This window comes from Cydia amplana, chromosome 4 (assembly GCF_948474715.1).
Source record: "Cydia amplana chromosome 4, ilCydAmpl1.1, whole genome shotgun sequence".
NCBI lineage: Eukaryota > Metazoa > Arthropoda > Insecta > Lepidoptera > Tortricidae > Cydia > Cydia amplana.
Genome location: NC_086072.1, coordinates 1,620,123 through 1,637,483, shown reverse-complemented (window position 1 = coordinate 1,637,483; position 17,361 = coordinate 1,620,123). Strand labels below are relative to the sequence as shown.

Sequence of the window (17,361 nt, the reverse complement as noted above, 5' to 3'; positions counted from 1 at the left end):
AAGCAAACAAGCGTGGGTGGTCCTGTTTTAGATTAATATGCTATTTACTCATTCTGTCAGTGCGTCAAACGTGTTGTTGTCCTACATAGTCATGTAGAATGAATAGGAGTTCATTAATATGGAATATAAATAATCGTTGTAAATTATGTATTTGGGAAATAAAAAGGCTTTATTATTATTATATGGAATACTAGCTTTTGCCCGTGACTTTATCTCCGTAGAATTATATAGTTATACATTTATATCCAACTTTAATCCGTTTACCGGATAGGAATGGTTTTGGAAAACTATCCTATATCCTTTCTCGGGACTGAAAATATTTCTAAAACAACATATTAAAAACTCAAAAATGCGCGTTTTCCCAGAGATAAGACCTAGCTATATCGATTTTTCGCCCCCGAGAACCCCCATATAGCAAATTTCATCGAAATTGTTACAGCCGTTTCCAAGATCTTATATATATATTAATAAATAAATATACAAGATTTGCTCGTTTAAAGGTGTAAGATTTTATTTTAGCGACCTCTGAGGGCCTACCGCGAACCACGTTCGACGTGTTGCCTCCCTGTCACACTTACGTACGAATTCACAAGTGCGACAGAGAGGCAACACGTCGAACGTGGTTCGCGGTAGGCCCTCTGTCCCCTCTGTCGAAGAGAAGAGCTTTTTAATTAACTAACAGTTTCGAACTTTAAGTTAACAAGAATTGCTCGTTTAAAGGTATAAGATGAATAGATGAAGTTTCAGGGATCGTATAAAGCTTCAAAAGTTAATTATAATTATTACCTAACTTTGACCTCAATCACGTGTAAACAGTTTATGGGTGAGTGGGTGGGTAAGTAATTAAGTATACAAACCGACGGGAATATTATAATGAGTATTATATATCACTGTATGGTCTTATTGTACCTATAGTAAACAGTTTGAGCTTTTAAAAGTTACTAGGGTAGGGCTACAGTTTAATTAAGAGTCCTCTACCCTTAGAGTCTGTGCGGAAAGAGAAGTGTCGTGGAATGTATGGAGCCCAATACATTCCACGACTCTTCTCTTTCCGAACAGACTCTACCACGAGCTTGACATTGACCTGTGTCACATATTCACTAGCGTAGCGTAACTTACTCACACACAATGCACACGCACACGTTAGCGAATACGTCAGTGTCAAACCCATGCTTGCAGTGCTTGTCAAAAACATATAAAATATATATGTATTTGCAAAACAAATCGCCCTCATTTTTTCCTTAAAAGCAAATTCGCACCACATGTTATTTTTGCAAAAAAACTGCTTCGTCAGCTATTACCTGTCATCCATTTAGATTATTTAGCAGAATGATAACCCTTTTCACATCATATTGGATATTCAGAATTTGTATCTCCTGAAAGTCCTGAAATATAAAACATATCAACATTCTGCGAAATGATATCTTTTATTTTGTGACATTGTTTATTTGACAAGTTTTTATGAAAACATAGTTTCTTTGAAACTTTAAATTCATGCTCTGCTGCGTGCTTATGACAGACGGAGTTATCCACACGATAAAATACCCGTCACTTTTAAACACCGCGCAATTGAAAGAGACGGACACTGTCATTATCACACTGTTACGTAGACAAATGCGACCATCATATCCTTACTTTGCTGGAAATCTTAATTTAATGAGAAGACGGGGAAGTTACTTGATGTCAAAGGAAGTTTTAGTTATGAATATGCCTGGAGAGGAAAATATGCAAGTTTAAGAAAAGACGCTTTTTCACATAATGGCGGTATAGATAGCAACATGTACTAAAATGTATATGAAAACCGTATCTGCTTTATAGCTGCCGCAGATTGAGAGCTTATTTGTAGTCCCCACGGACTACATTATTATTCAGTAAATAGATAGGTACCTAATGTATTGTGAATAATTTATTTCCTTTGTTCCTTTAGTAAAATGTTACAAACTAAGCATTCATTTAGCGTTGTGGCGAGGAACCTAGTCAAGTCATCCTATAATCTTAAATAGTTACCAGACCGAAGTTAGTTCTGCTAAAATATTGCTCATATAAAAATTACAGGCGTTTTCTGTTTATCTAGTGTAAATTTCATTCGATAGCGTGACGTGACGTACGCGTTTGCGTTAAGTAAACGTTAAGTCTCATTTCGTATAGGATATTGAGTTTCCAAAACGTCCCGCTTGGCGCGCTGTTCAAAACCCCATAAGTACAACACGAGAGTAAACGCTAACGCGTACGTCCGTCACGCTATATTATGAAAACACTAGGCGTTTTGAGAGCGTAAAAACTCGAAAGAATGTATTAGATTCTCTGAAATTATACCCAGTTAAAGAATGATTTGCCGCCTTTCTAAAGGCTGTTATAAATTTTAATATAATTTTAGAGTATCAATCGTGTCTACTGGCGGACCATCAGAAGAAAATAAACTTTTTTTTATATTCAAATTCAAATCCAAATAATTATATTATTTATTATTATATTGTTCCAGATCTACGCCGACGGCGAGGAAGGCCCCGTGTCCAAAGACTCGGCCATGGGCAAATTAAAAGATGTCACCGTACTGGAGGACGACACGGACGACATGGAAGATGATGATGATTACGAGGACGAGGAGAGCGGCTACTGGTACGAGGACTACGACAAGAGGCCTAAGGTAATCTATCAATACACACACACACACACACACACACACACACACACACACACACATTCTAAAATTCATCTTCACATCACATCATCACATATTAAAGAAACCTCGTCTGCCAACAAACCACTCTGTGGTTTGGCAGAAGAATATTTGTACTAAAAGTCAATTTTTTTATTCGGTAGACTGAAATTACAATTCATAGTATGAACATACTATGAAATGTCATTTTAGTCTACCGAATAAGAAAATAGACTTTAGTTGTAAGCAAGATTTGTGAATAAACGTTTTTTTTACATACACACCTTACAAGCATAACTCTTACACCTTTACGGCTACCATCAGTGTGGCACTGACATAAACGCCATCGAGAACGTAATTTACTTTCTTGTAGTAAATTACGTTCTCGATAGCGTAAATGTCAGTTTTGACGTTTTGTGGTGTAGCTAGGTAGCGCACACACTCAAAAAGTGGACACTAAGTTGCATGAAGCAATGAGATGTGTGTCGGGCACTATTAGGTCAACGCCGCTTTACTGGCTCCCAGTTCTTAGTAATATTGCTCCACCACACCTGCGCAGACTGCAAGCGCTGAGGAGAGAAGCAGTGAAGATAAAATCGCAAGAGTCTCTACCTTGTCACCAGTCCTTCTGCAATCCCCCACCCCAGCGTCTCAAGTCTCGCCGCCCCGCATGCGTTGCGGCCCAAACACTGTCTCAATTTGACGTCAATCAGTGTTGGAAGGATGAGTGGAGCACACTAACTGCTGGTACCGTCCTGCAAGCCATAGATCCTACAGCCAAACCTGACGGTTTCAGTCTCCCGCGAAAACTCTGGTGTCGCCTCAACAGACTTAGGACAGGCCATGGACGCTGCTACTACTTTCGGCACAAGTGGGGATGGCGAGACTCTGCTCTCTGTGACTGCGGTCAAGAAGCTCAGACTATAGAACACATCATTCGGCGTTGCCCTTTACACTCTTTCTCAGGCTCCCACATCCGACGCAATCTCGTGGATCGGGTCCCTGAATGTGGACTTATAATCATAGTTATGTAGCTATTTAATGTAAAAATGTTTATGTATATACGCCATACGATTAAATAAAGTTTTGACACTGTCAGTGACTCATGGTACGGGCTCTTTGTCACTCACTCTCACACATAATTTTTAAGTTAGGTTTATTTTATCCAGTGTCCCATCTGTTACTTACTCTTTTTGGTGAAGTGAGTCCCAAGATGCAGCTAGGCTCAGCCTAGTGTGGGATTTACCGGACGGACACCATTTGTGCGTGCTACTGTATTATTTATAGTTATTAGATATAAATACATTTATTCTTATTCTTAGATACATACTACTTATTTAATGGTATCAGTCGATCCAATTTTAAAACACGGCCCAAAGTAAACCTACAGGGTGGCTAACATTTACAGGCCCAATATGCAAATTAACTAACTCAAAATACAATACGCCAACTTTTGTATTAATTTTAACTTTCATTATTATCCCAGAAATGCACTGCAAGAATTATTTCGCAAACAATTGTTCCTATATCGCAAACCTCTATAAAGAACTCATCACCTTTCATGGTAAGTGGTGGTCAAAAATCGTGGGTTCAAATGCAGAATGTTTAAAAATTTGGTCAGAATCCTTATATGTAATACACAGATAGACGGTTAATTTCAAAACTCTTGACGAACAACATCAATAATCGAAGTTTCGTCTATCTCCATCTCTATCTTGAATGTATAAGCGCAATGGAGGGAGAAACAAATTTTCGTATAATATTCGCTAATGCTCGGCGCAAGACAAGACTGAGGTGTTTCCCCTAAGGCATTAGCGTTTTACCGATAATCCTTCCTAGATGAGACACTTAAGCTCGTTGAAACCCCTGCAGGGTTTCTTAGAGTGTGGTCCACGGTCCCATAAGGGGTCCGTAGCATGTTTATCAGGGGTCCGCAGTAGGTCAGTTACCTACTGTAAACATACTTATTAGGAAATCTTGTAGTAAAAATAGAAATAATGGTTTTTATTATTTTACCAGGGGTAATAAATTGTAAAAATGGTTCGTGTCTGCAAAAAGTTTTAGAAACCCTGCATAGCTGCACCTGCTACGTAGCAAGGAATTACGAAGAATACGAAGGAAAGAGTTGCAGAACTTAATATTATGACTTATGGTTACGGTTAGAATTTTTCAAGGTTTCTGTACGCACACAAATGCAAAATATTTCGGTAGAATTCTTTAAAAAATAAGAAGGTACAGTCGCCATCAGATATATCGGACCGGCCGAGGTGCTCATAAATATCTGAACACGCACTCTAACGCCTTCACAATAAAGGCGTGTTCAGATATATGTGAGCACCTTGGCCGCTCCGATATATCTGATGGCGACTGTACATCAATTATTTTACAAATTTAACGTCGTAATGCGCCAATAACATCCATAACTCCAACCATAATCTCAACCATACATTATTAATATTAAACATGCGTGTGTTGACATGTGCCGCGAGCAGATTTTCCCTAAATGTTCCCCAGATAACAATCATTCACATAAAATTATACTTACCTACTTATGTACCACGGGGGAACCCACGTACACGTTTCCTTGCGTTCTACATACGAGGTCGCGAACTGTCCACAATATCTCTTTTTAGGCCTCGATTTGATAAAATACTTGAATTTGTAAAGTTATGAAAACTGACATTTATTACTAAGGCGTCTCGGAAAACTGGTTTTGACTATGAAATAAAACTATTGAAACTGATTATCGCGTATATTGATTTTATACTACATCCAGACGTTTCGAACCCTTTACTTACAGCGTTCGTGGTCACCGGGTGACTGCGGAAAAACTACACTGTGCAAAACTACCCACATACAATAATAATTAACCATCATAAACTATAAATTTTAAGGCTGGTTGTACATGCAAAATCGGTTCATAACGCTAGTTATACATTACAACTGTTTTCAAGTAAAGATAAAGCTACGCCGACTCTAACCCTACACCTCTGACCCGAGAAGATTTCATTCCCTCTTAAATTATATGAGGTTATCCCAATATGGGACCGGCAAGAAACTCGAGGGGATACATTTTTTTAAAACATTACATCTTACAATTAACATGCATTATATTTATAGTCTTAGTTTTTGTTTTATTTCATAAGTAACAATCTCTGTAACCGAAGACAATATTAGTTTTGACTAGTGAAAGTTTTCACTGAGGCGATACGGAAAACTAGTTCTAACTGGGAAAAACGTGTTTTCACTAAAAACGGATTTTTACGATAACACATTATACCTACATACACATATGTATTACCGACGTTCAAATGAAAAACTATCTGTAACCTTTTAAAAATAATTTCTGTATTTTATAGAATGGCCACACAAACATGGTGCACCTGAAACAGGAAGAACTACTGGGGTCAGTTGTAACGCAGGGTCAAAAGCGACCTTCCGACCACCCGTCCAACATCCACCAGATCCACCGAATGCTTAATGGACTAGACTCACAAAACACAGGTAATAATATATGAGACATAATACATTACCCTGTTCCGTACAACACAGACTTTCTTCTTTATACCAATGTCAATTATATGCCCTAATGACATCCGTAGACCGTAAACGATAAATTTTCGACTCGTAAATGGATCCTGAATTATGATTTGTTTTCAAAATGGCGAGCATTATTCCGAGCCTTGATTATGTCAATATTGTCAACGGGGTGTATTTACCAGGGATGTTGCGGATGCAGATTTTTTGACATCCGCGGATGCGGATGCGGATGCGGATTTTTAAAGGCTCACACCGCGGATGCGGATGCGGATGCGGATGTCACGATTAGGTACTTAGAAAACGTCAAATATTACATTTTTAGTATTTTTTTATTAAAAAAAACCAAACGTTTAGTATTTGAGCAAGAATATAGGTGCGTTATATTTAATAAACAGTAACTTCGCCAACTTTTCTGGATCTAGACGATTTCGTTATAGGTAATGACGAAATTACCTAGCACTTACGCCGCCGCTAAGACGTTCTTGTACCGACTTGTTCGACATCCGCATCCGCATAAGCTCCGCATCGATTTTATGCGGATGCGGATGCGGATGCGGATGTTGAAAATAATGCGGATGTTCCGCGGTTGCGGATGCGGATGCGGATGTTCGCAACATCCCTGGTATTTACTACGTCTAAGATTGGTTTTGCGAGTTCCGGTATCGGGTATAGTAAGTAATATCTGGGTGACCGAGCTTCGCTCGGAAAACATATAATAACTCGGAAATGCGCGTTTTCCCAGAGATAAGACCTAGCTAGATCGATTTTTCGCCCCCGAAAACCCCTATATACCAAATTTCATCGAAATCGTTAGAGCCGTTTCCGAGATCCCCGAAATATATATATATATAAATAAATAAATAAATAAGAATTGCTCGTTTAAAGGTATTAGATAGATAGATAGGTATTCCGGCACAGTTGCACATGCCATATTTTCGGGTAAGGGCGGTTTCAGACTAGCGTATCTTTCTGAGCGTATACGGTCATTTCGGCGTTAGGAGCTTACACACGCGTTACATTTCCCTACATTTGGCTTTCACGAGCTTACACGCGCGTTACTTTTCCCTACATTTGATATATACTAGCTTAACTGACATGTTCTGCGAAATTAATTGTTGTCTACCCCCATCATCCACATATTAGAATTTCGCAATTATGTGACGAAGGAATTTCTCATACCTTGTGACTTGTGACAGGTGAGGGCAGACTAATTCACTATTATAGAGATGTTTTTCAACACAAATAACTTGAAATACCTTTTCAGAGACACTACCTACGTGATCCTTACTCATATAGTATGTCCGCCCACTTACATTTAGAGACACAACAACTTAAATGAAATAAATAAGAGGAAATAGGAATATGGAACGTGGACGGGAATAACACGAAGTTTCCCGTTTCCTTTATATTGTAGTTATTTTTAAAAAACCGGCCAGGAGCGATTCGGACTCGCCAACCGAGGTTTCCGTACAAATTTAACCAATTTTTTTTCTTTACAAATTTACAGTTTTCAGATTTTTCTCTGTATTTGTAGTGCAAGACAATATTACTTGCCAAATTTCATAGTTCTAGGTCAACGGGAAGTACCTTATCAATATTGATTCCCTTGAGAGTGTCGAAATATACGTTTTTTGCGGCATAAACGGCCGTATCTTTTTTTACGTTAACTTAGAAGTTTCTTGGAGACTACGAATCCTAACTTTTGGAATGCTTCGTTATGGGTTTGAAAGGTATTCAGTTATATTTGGAGAATATAACAAATTGTTTATTTGACTTTAGTTATGATTGTGTATTATTCGATAGTAATTATTGGGTATATAGAGTTAGACCAAGAAAAGTCTGCAACGATATTGGTAGCTCACGCTGTGCAATTGTTATTTAGAACGTCAACCTTCTATGAAATTAAGACGTATAAATAACACTTGCACTGCGTGTGCTATAGGTATATCAAAATCGTAGCAGACTTCTCTTGGTCTAACTCTATAAGTACAGTACATAAGTACTGTTATTTCAGATATAAAAAGTTCACTTTTGTTTTTTGTGGGATGTTTGGCTAATTACATACCGTAATATGATCCGAACCAAAGCTATTAAAGCTTGTATTTTATGTGTTTATGCAAAGATCGTTTTAAAATATCCATATTTGAACAGGGGAGCAGAATGGGAGAGAGGAGGCCGCGGTGCGTGACAAGCGGAGCGTGTTCCCCGACTCCAACGCCAACGACGCCGTCATCACCAAGCCTGAAGACAGGTAACGTCACACTCACACGTCGTCTCAATGCATGTGCTGACATGACTAACGACCGCCGAAGGAGAGAGGAGGCCGCGGCGCGTGACAAGCGGAGCGTGTTCCACGACGCCGTCATCACCAAGCCTGAAGACAGGTAACGTCACACTCACACGTCGTCTCAATGCATGTGCTGACATGACTAACGACCGCCGAAGGAGAGAGGAGGCCGCGGCGCGTGACAAGCGGAGCGTGTTCCCCGACTCCAACGCCAACGACGCGCGTCCTGAAAACAGGTGACGTCACACTCACACGTCGTCTCAATGCATGTGCTCGTGCTCTGTGCTGACATGACTAACGACCGCCGAAGGAGAGAGAGGAGGCCGCGGTGCGTGACAAGCGGAGCGTGTTCCCCGACTCCAAAGCCTGAAGACACGTAATTATTTATTATAAGGCAACTTAGGTCCCATTAATACTTACCTGCTTACTTACATGCTGTGGCGCCACGACCTGAAGTGGATCTTGGCCTCCGACACCAAAGACCGCCATGCTTCTCTGAGCCGTTTCTGTCCAATCGTCGGCGCCGAGTTCGCTAAGGTCTTTCTGGACTTCGTCTCTCCAGCGGTACCTAGGGCGTCCAGACGTTGGTACTCTGGAGGGCATACTAACTTCAAAAACATTATCAAAAACTAGATAAAATTTAGCGAATGATTGAAGATCGAAGTGTGAAAAGAATGTAGGTACCTGGGCCGCTTTCACGTTTCACGATATGCCTAGTAATTTCATGATCTACCTAATTTTACGATCGATTTAATTTGTCAATTGATTCGATCTGATTTTATGTAAATATATAGGTAGAAGTCTATTGAAACACAATAAGCAAACGAAACAACAAATGCCCTCCAAACTGATTGTAAAACGAATATTGATAAGCAATAACAGGCAATTGTGTCAATTATTACGGATGCACGCAAGTCCTGTAGCTGACAGACGCTTTATTGCCAATAAGTGCTGCAATATAAACAGTTGGACAAATTGCTATGTTGTCGCCAATATTAGAAGCAAGTAACACGCAATGGTAGGTAATCAATGTGTCCCTTTTTTCTTTCAATTAAAACTTTAGCGAACATGATGAGTTAAGCCGTTTTTGAGTTATCGCAAACAGTCTTCCCTTCTTCGTAAAAAAATTACCCTTCTAACGCAGTCGGGTAAAAAGATGTACAAAGCGCTGCGAAGGTGCTCTCGTTTACATGTTAGGTATGTACATTTATGATTTATGATAAGTATTTATGAATATAGCCCTCGTTTAAGACGAAACAGGAGCTGAGATTTAAATATTTTAGGTAAATATACCCGTTTCGCTAACGGAAGCGGCTCCTAAAACTAGTGCGATAAGGACAAGGCGAAAAATCCTGCGTAAAAATCTCAAAAATCGAGGTTTCGTACTCGACTGTTTCCTCCTCCAAAACTTAACCAATCGTAACGAAATTTGGAAATCTAATTGATTATGAAATTATCTGTGTCAGACCGTTTTGATTTTTTGGCTAATTGGTCTCAGTTTTGAATACCACGCCTCTCATTGCGGCATAGATATGAGCGCCGCGCCGGCGCGCCGCCGCCGCCGACAAAATTTTCGCGCCGCCGCCGCCGACGCTGCGCTATCGGCGTGGCATCGGCGTGACCTTGGTAGTTACTACTACTTTCGGAATCAGATAATATATTTTTAATCGAGTTTAGATCATTAACGGCGCCACTTCGAATAGTTTAAAGGCATTCAAAAGGTATTATAGGCCCATATAATTAAAAAATATCGAAGGCACATGCAAACTTATATGTCTAGTAACCGCGCTAGTAGTCTTGGGGAAACGAAATTATTTAATATCAATTTTAACATCAATATGCTTGTAATAAACATACTGATTTCCTTCAATTTTTATTGTGGAACGTTCCACATTACAATTTATATTGTATATATACGAGTACACTACACTAGACATATGTCAATCACAATGAAAAAAATAACTGTGATCAACTCTGGCTAACGTGAGACTCGAACCCACATCTTTGGATTACCGATCCAATGCATAACTAATTTTGCCAGCTAACCATCCGTCAATTACCGCGAATTTAACCATTGCAAGCATGGTTAAACGTCTTTAAAAGGTATTAAATGGGGTTAATTTTGAGATATTAAGCGTTTCCACGTACAAATGTCCGGCCGTTGGCTTCGCACGGAAAGGCGTCGGAATCGGGTCTCAAATAAACTTGGCCACTGTTCAAATTTCAAGCTTTGCTCTCTCGCAACTCAATCTTTGGCCTTGCATCGTTCGCATGGAATTAAGCCGCTATCTGAACCTGCAAGTTTTTGGTCCTGTTTGGAGCTCAACTTTCGGCCTGTTTTAAAACGCTTGAGCATTGGTCCTTATGCGATCTTAGCTCCATTGTAGCTCGGCCTTTGGCGTCGCACGAATGCGCCCGCAGGAAAGCTCCAGATCTTTAACACTATGGCTTCAGTCTTTATCGGCCTGCGCCCTCGCTCTAAGGGCCTACCGCGAACCACGTTCGAAGTGTTGTTTCTCTGTCGCACTTGTAAGTTCATACGTAAGTGTGACAGGGAGGCAACACGTCGAACGTGGTTCGCGGTAGCCCTCCTGCTCTCTTGCAGCGCGGCCTCGCACAGAAGCGCGCCGCAATCAGCGCTCTAGGCGTTCGGCCGTCAGCCAAGCTTACACTTGGCGTTCGATTCTTAGCTGTATGCTTACCTGCAGCTCATCCTCTGGCCTCGCATTGGGAGGCGTCGAAATCAAGTCTTCGGTGTTACATGGAGCTCGGCGTTGGGCCTCACTTTTTGACATAAATTGGTTTTGATGAATCGATATTGGTTAATGACGGAGCTCGATTTTCTTTGGACTGTCGACAAGACGTTTCCCTGATACAGTCAATCCGCAATTTTTAACTTAGCACAAAAGATAAGGGCCTCGCTAAGATCTTCCGGCCAGAGCCTCGCCAAGATTAAGACCGCCTCTGATGCCGCGCGATACCGCTTATCCACAGTTTATACGATATCAATTTTTTTCGTACCATTATTCAATAAATTATCCTTGAAAATAAAAAATGCATTTATTTCATAACTTTCTTACAGCAAATACATGTTTTTTCGGTAAAATTTTGGTTTGAATTCTTTTTTCATTAATCGAAGGTGTTTCAAGGCCACGCCGCCGATTCGCCGCCGCCGCCGACCAATTTTGACCGGCGCGCCGCCGCCGGCTATATGCCTATCGGCGCTCATATCTATTGCGGCATAGTCAATTAGGCCATTTTAGCCATTTTTGAAAGGCTCTAGCGCCTTATTAAACAAAAAAATCAAAACGGTCCGACACAGACTATGACAATATTAATCTGCTTATAGCTTCAAAACCCACGGAGGAAACAGTCGAGTACGTTTGTATGGAGAAATGACCACTCCTGTTGCCTCTTAAGGCGTTCCTTAATATTGTGATGGACGGGTAACCACGGAACCCTACACTGAGCATGGCCCGACATGTAAGTGAGTAAGGTTGGGTTGGTCTTTAAATATTTGAAGCTAGTTTCGTGAAATGACGTTGATGATTGATAAAATCTACCCTGTCCTTCCCTGAGCCTCAAAGTATCGGTTTGTTCCTGGTTCGTCGTATTCCTGTTTCGTCGGATTCCTGATTCGTCGAAATGTCAATATGAAATGAAACTATGCAATTACCCTGACTTCACCTTTGTTTTTAATATCAGTTGAAAACATATTTACAAACGAAAAATTCAAACAAAACTTAACAGCAAACTTATATACACAAACGCTAATCAAATCAATATACAGAGCCTATTCAAGCAATATGGTTTACTGCACGACTTTATATGTATATAATTCCGACGAAATAAGAATACGACGAATCAGGAATCCGACGAAACACGAATACGACGAAACAGGAATACGACGAACCAGGAACAAACCGTTACTATCGCACTTATAATATTACGTAGTATTATTATTCTTGTTGTTGTAACACTGACAACGACTGCACATCAAGACATGTCACCTAATTATGTCCAAGAACAATGCAAACTTTATTTTATCACATTTTTTCTTGGAGGATACAACTAAACGGAGTAGCCATTAACGGGCTTTCCCCTCTGTCGAAAATAGGCGGCCAACGGTCATACACAATGTATGGACTGACGTTTATCTGACATGGCTATTTTTACGTTACGCATACATTTGACGTTCCCCTCCCCCGCAAAAATCGGCAGACTGTTTTGTACAGAAAATTACAGACATGGCGTCTCCGTTTGATTATATCCTCCAAGCATTTTTTACTTATAACACATTTTCATACCTGCCATCCTCTTGACAAGCCATAAATGCAATAATCCAACAATATACCGATAATTCATCCATTATCCCTTAATGTACAACATTACCTATATTAAACGTCGTAACTGTCACGGTAGTTCAATGTAGATACGTCGTAGACATAGGTTCTGACCGACACAATAGACAATAGACTGATACATGGTTAGACAACCTCAGATGGCCTCGATTCTATGGGGAAAAGTTATTTTGCATCCAAGTAATATATAGGTAGTATACGGGGAGATTCAGATGGCCATGATCAACAAGGTTTCCCAAGGGACCGATATCAAAATCGTGAAAAAATATACCGCTGGGCGCAAACGTTTACTGAGCTCTCACGGTGTCCATTACATATTTTATTAGTCCCATGGGGAGATTAGCACATTTTCGACATTCAGCATCGCGACAATCGCGACCCCTGGTAAATCATCTAGTTACCTAAGAAGATACCTGCAGCCCCCCCAAAAAAAAAATGTTATTGTGATTGTGGTTCATCATTAATCATCAGTGATCGTTAATTTTCCAGCAATTTTGGTGCAGCATTGTTGGTTAAAAGCATCTGTATGCCCTACTCTAGCTCGAGGTGGAATCGATAATTAGGGTTAATAACAGTAATATTAACCTTAACCAATCCTCTCCCTAGAAAAAATTTAAGAAAATCCTTTATTTTTACTATGCTGCACCAAAATCGCTGGAAAATTAACGATCACTTTATATCATTATACACGAAATAGCACTGGAAACGTATCAGAAAACGTCTCTATTTCATATTAAATTATGTAGTAGGTAAGTACTATAATATGTACCTATGATATAGTAAAATAAGGAATTTATTCATTAATTTAGGTATTAATTGGATCGTATCGGCGTGAGAATTGATATCCTGTCAATGTTGTGTATGAAGGCTATTTATAGGCTCTTTGTTATGACCGCAAGGATAAAATTACAAGAATATCACTACACCTTATAAAACAAAGTCCCCCTCCGCGTCTCTCTGTTTGTGTGTTTGTATATTCGCGATAAACTCAAAAACTACTGAACGGATTTTCATGCGGTTTTCACGAAGCCGGGGCGGGTCACATAGTCACATGTACCTAAAACATTATCTTATATGTAAGTATAATAAATTGATAGTACTCTCCGTCACAATAATAAAAATAATAAATTCTTAATTTTTTTATATTTTCATGGAACGTCTGCTATGAAACAATTTCTGCAATTTCTGTAATCCAAATATCTTCCAGTATCCCAATATGCTGTTACGCAAATGGGTATCCCATTAATCCTGGCAAATATTCCTCGTTTGAGATATTCGCCCGCAGGTAAGCAGGGGGATATCGCGAACCTTGAAAATGGTAGTTTCGTCTGTGTGCCTCCCTATTACTCGCATATGTAAGAGCGATAAAGTAAGATACAAATATTCCTCGCTATTGAAATTTCCGCCTACTGGTAAACAGGGCCCGAACACAACCTCTGCCCCAGGCACGACCCGGAGAGGGCGTCGACGCCCTAGCCTAACCTAAGTATATATTTAATTAAGTAATTAAAAAACCGGCCAAGTGCGAGTCGGACTCGCGCACGGAGGGTTCCGCACCATCAACAAAAAATAGAGCAAAACAAGCAAAAAAAAACGGTCACCCATCCAAGTACTGACCCCGCCCGACGTTGCTTAACTTCGGTCAAAAATCACGTTTGTTGTATGGGAGCCCCACTTAAATCTTTATTTTATTCTGTTTTTAGTATTTGTTGTTATAGCGGCAACAGAAATACATCATCTGTGAAAATTTCAACTGTCTAGCTATCACGGTTCGTGAGATACAGCCTGGTGACAGACGGACGGACGGACGGACGGACGGACAGCGGAGTCTTAGTAATAGGGTCCCGTTTTTACCCTTTGGGTACGGAACCCTAAAAATCAGCTTTCAATAGTTACACGTAGTTTTTCTCTAAATCACTTAGTGCACCTTCGCGTTACCTAACGCCTGGCCTTTTCCACCATTTTAGTTAAAGTTATCAAAGAGCCCTAGGAACAATTAAAACTTCTACAACGTTTAATTAAAAACCTTTCTTATTGCAGTTCTCTAAACTTTTAAGTGAAAAGTTCATACTTAATAGAAACTGTGCTTTTGAATTTATTCCTCAAAAGCGCTAGTCTCAAAAACAGTCTCAAAGTTAAGATTAATTGAAAATGAAAATGACAAATCATTTATTTAGGTATCAAAAATGCAGCTTTTTACATAGTAATTACTTTTAGTTATAAGGTTGCAAGTGGTATGAATAAACGAATAAACTTCTTTATTAAAACAAATCAATCACAAAATACGTTTCAATAAAACAAAAAATCTCCTCGCAAATAAACTCACGTGAAGCTTACCGCCAGTGCCTTAGTCAGTTTATTACCCACGATATTTGACCACCATACACATTGTGAAAGGTTATGACCAATATTAATTTTGTTTCCAGCCCCCGTCGTAAGATGAAGAAGTACTCAAGCTCTGACTCGCCCAAGATGTTCAACTTCCAGCACACAGTCTCAAGAACAGTTCGGAACAGTGATGACGTGAGTAATATTACCCAGTACCATAAGTTTAGTTTAAACAACACAGGAACTAAGCTAAAGAATTATGAGCCTGAGCCCTGAGATCAAAAGTTTTCCAAACTCTAACACGTATTCGTAAGTTGTAATGGATTCAGTCGAAGCTGTATTATGTTATGATGCCTCGGGAACGTTAGCTGTCGCGCCATTGGTGAACTAAGGAATGGTTACCAAGCCGACCAATAACGTACAAAAAAAATACTTTGAAAAGGTGTGATTACAGCTAACCTAAAAGATTCAGCTGCCTATAAAGTGATGGATACGTCAGCTAGTGGTGATCAGATACTGATTTACCTCAAAAGGAAAAAATGAAACCCTTATAGGATTACTCGTGCGTCTGTCTGTCTGTCCGACCATCACCCTTTATCCCCGAAACTACTGATGTTCGGATGCCAGCGGAGCGGTAGCTGACTTTCACGTAGCTTCACAATACATCCGTCATAAATCCATCCTTACCACGGAGACTCCCGCTTGTATTACTAGTGCAGTTTATAAAAGGCCTCTCGGCGTTAGTGGCGTTATTCCTCTGAACTCGGTGTATATTGCAGCGTTAATGAAGTATGCCGGCGGCGTGAACGTGATATTGCTAGGCAAATACGTCGGAACAGGCAAATTCGCACACTAACTCGCTTCAAATGGTTTTAGTTTCGTCATATGAACGCAAACATCAAAGTTAGGTACCTATTGTGATGTCAGTGTTATATCGCTCAATTACTCGGGGGCACTCGGCTCTCGAATACTTCGAGCAGTAATTATGTAGTAGAATAGAATATAATAGAACAGAATATTAAGATTTATTCAAGACGCTTCGCTTATACAACAAAATTTTACAAAAAAAATGTCACAAAAACGGTTTAAATTTAAAACGTCACTGAAAAGGTTTCCACTCAGCTTGGTATGTCAAGGTATCTTATGAATACCTTGACGCTGGTCTTCCGTGGAAACCTATAGAATATCTATAGAAGTGTGATTACTTGATTAGAGCTCAAAAATTACCCCTCAAGTATTGTGCCGCAAGCCGCTCAAGTACTGCGTTTGGGTTTACATGATTTAAGACCATCCGTTATCAAATATCGTTTTAAATAGCGTGAGTCATCCTTTATGCTGAATTTAATATAAATTAACCCAGAAATAAAATAGGTCAACTGTACCTACATAAAACGGGATGGACATTTTAAAAATGTATGCTGACCCTTGTTATTCAAAAAGAAGGCAGGGATCGGACTTCCAAGTAAAAAACATAAGTCTCAGGGTTAAGCGTGGTTGGGCTGTTCACTGAAGCCAAAAAAACGAGAGAAAGCTTTGGAGGCCTAATAGCCCAGTCGCTCGCAGTGACGTCAGTACTAATTAACACGTTGACAGCCCACTCATTCACCCTAACACCCATTTACCCAGCCGTCTGTTCATCCAAACACCCATTCACCCATACCAATGTCCATGCCAATTCCAATTAATATATACTCTGTACTTTGAAATTATTTGTGTCACTCAGTGTGCAAAATATTCATCGAATTTTGCTCACTGTTTTCCAGCATCATATAACCCTCATTTGAGCTGCTGAAGTGAAAATAATCTTTTGATGTTGCGATAGGTACCTAACCATGGAAAACATATTACAGTGTGGCAAACGATTGAATCCATTTTGAATATCACTTAGGTTTTTTTTTGAAGTGAAAACTTCTTTAGCGGCGCTGGGCACTTTTTGAGGCGGGGAAAAATGATAAACTCGAGACAGCGTAAGGCGATCACGTGACCGTAAGGGGCGTAAGGCGATCACGTGACCGTAAGCCCCGTAAGGTGGCCACTCATAATTTAAATGGCATTTAAATCTATAAAGAAAAACTCAATGTTATTTGACATTTATGTTGCGGACTCCATTTCAAGACTCTTTACCTATGTTCAAATAATTTGACGTTGTCATGGCAGTATGTAAATAAACATGTCAATGAAAAAGT

General features: G+C 39.8%; 1 protein-coding gene across 2 annotated transcripts in view; it reads left to right on the top strand.

The window, feature by feature from the left end:
* LOC134663069 (protein eiger) overlaps nt 1–17,361 on the top strand; it is a 55,214-nt gene that overhangs the window by 31,416 nt on the left and 6,437 nt on the right. For both annotated transcript variants that reach the window (XM_063519386.1, XM_063519385.1), the window contains exons 2-5: nt 2,483–2,647; nt 6,019–6,163; nt 8,351–8,450; nt 15,274–15,370. In XM_063519386.1, coding sequence (XP_063375456.1) covers nt 2,483–2,647; nt 6,019–6,163; nt 8,351–8,450; nt 15,274–15,370 — 507 coding nt within the window. The remainder of the gene's footprint in view (nt 1–2,482; nt 2,648–6,018; nt 6,164–8,350; nt 8,451–15,273; nt 15,371–17,361) is intronic.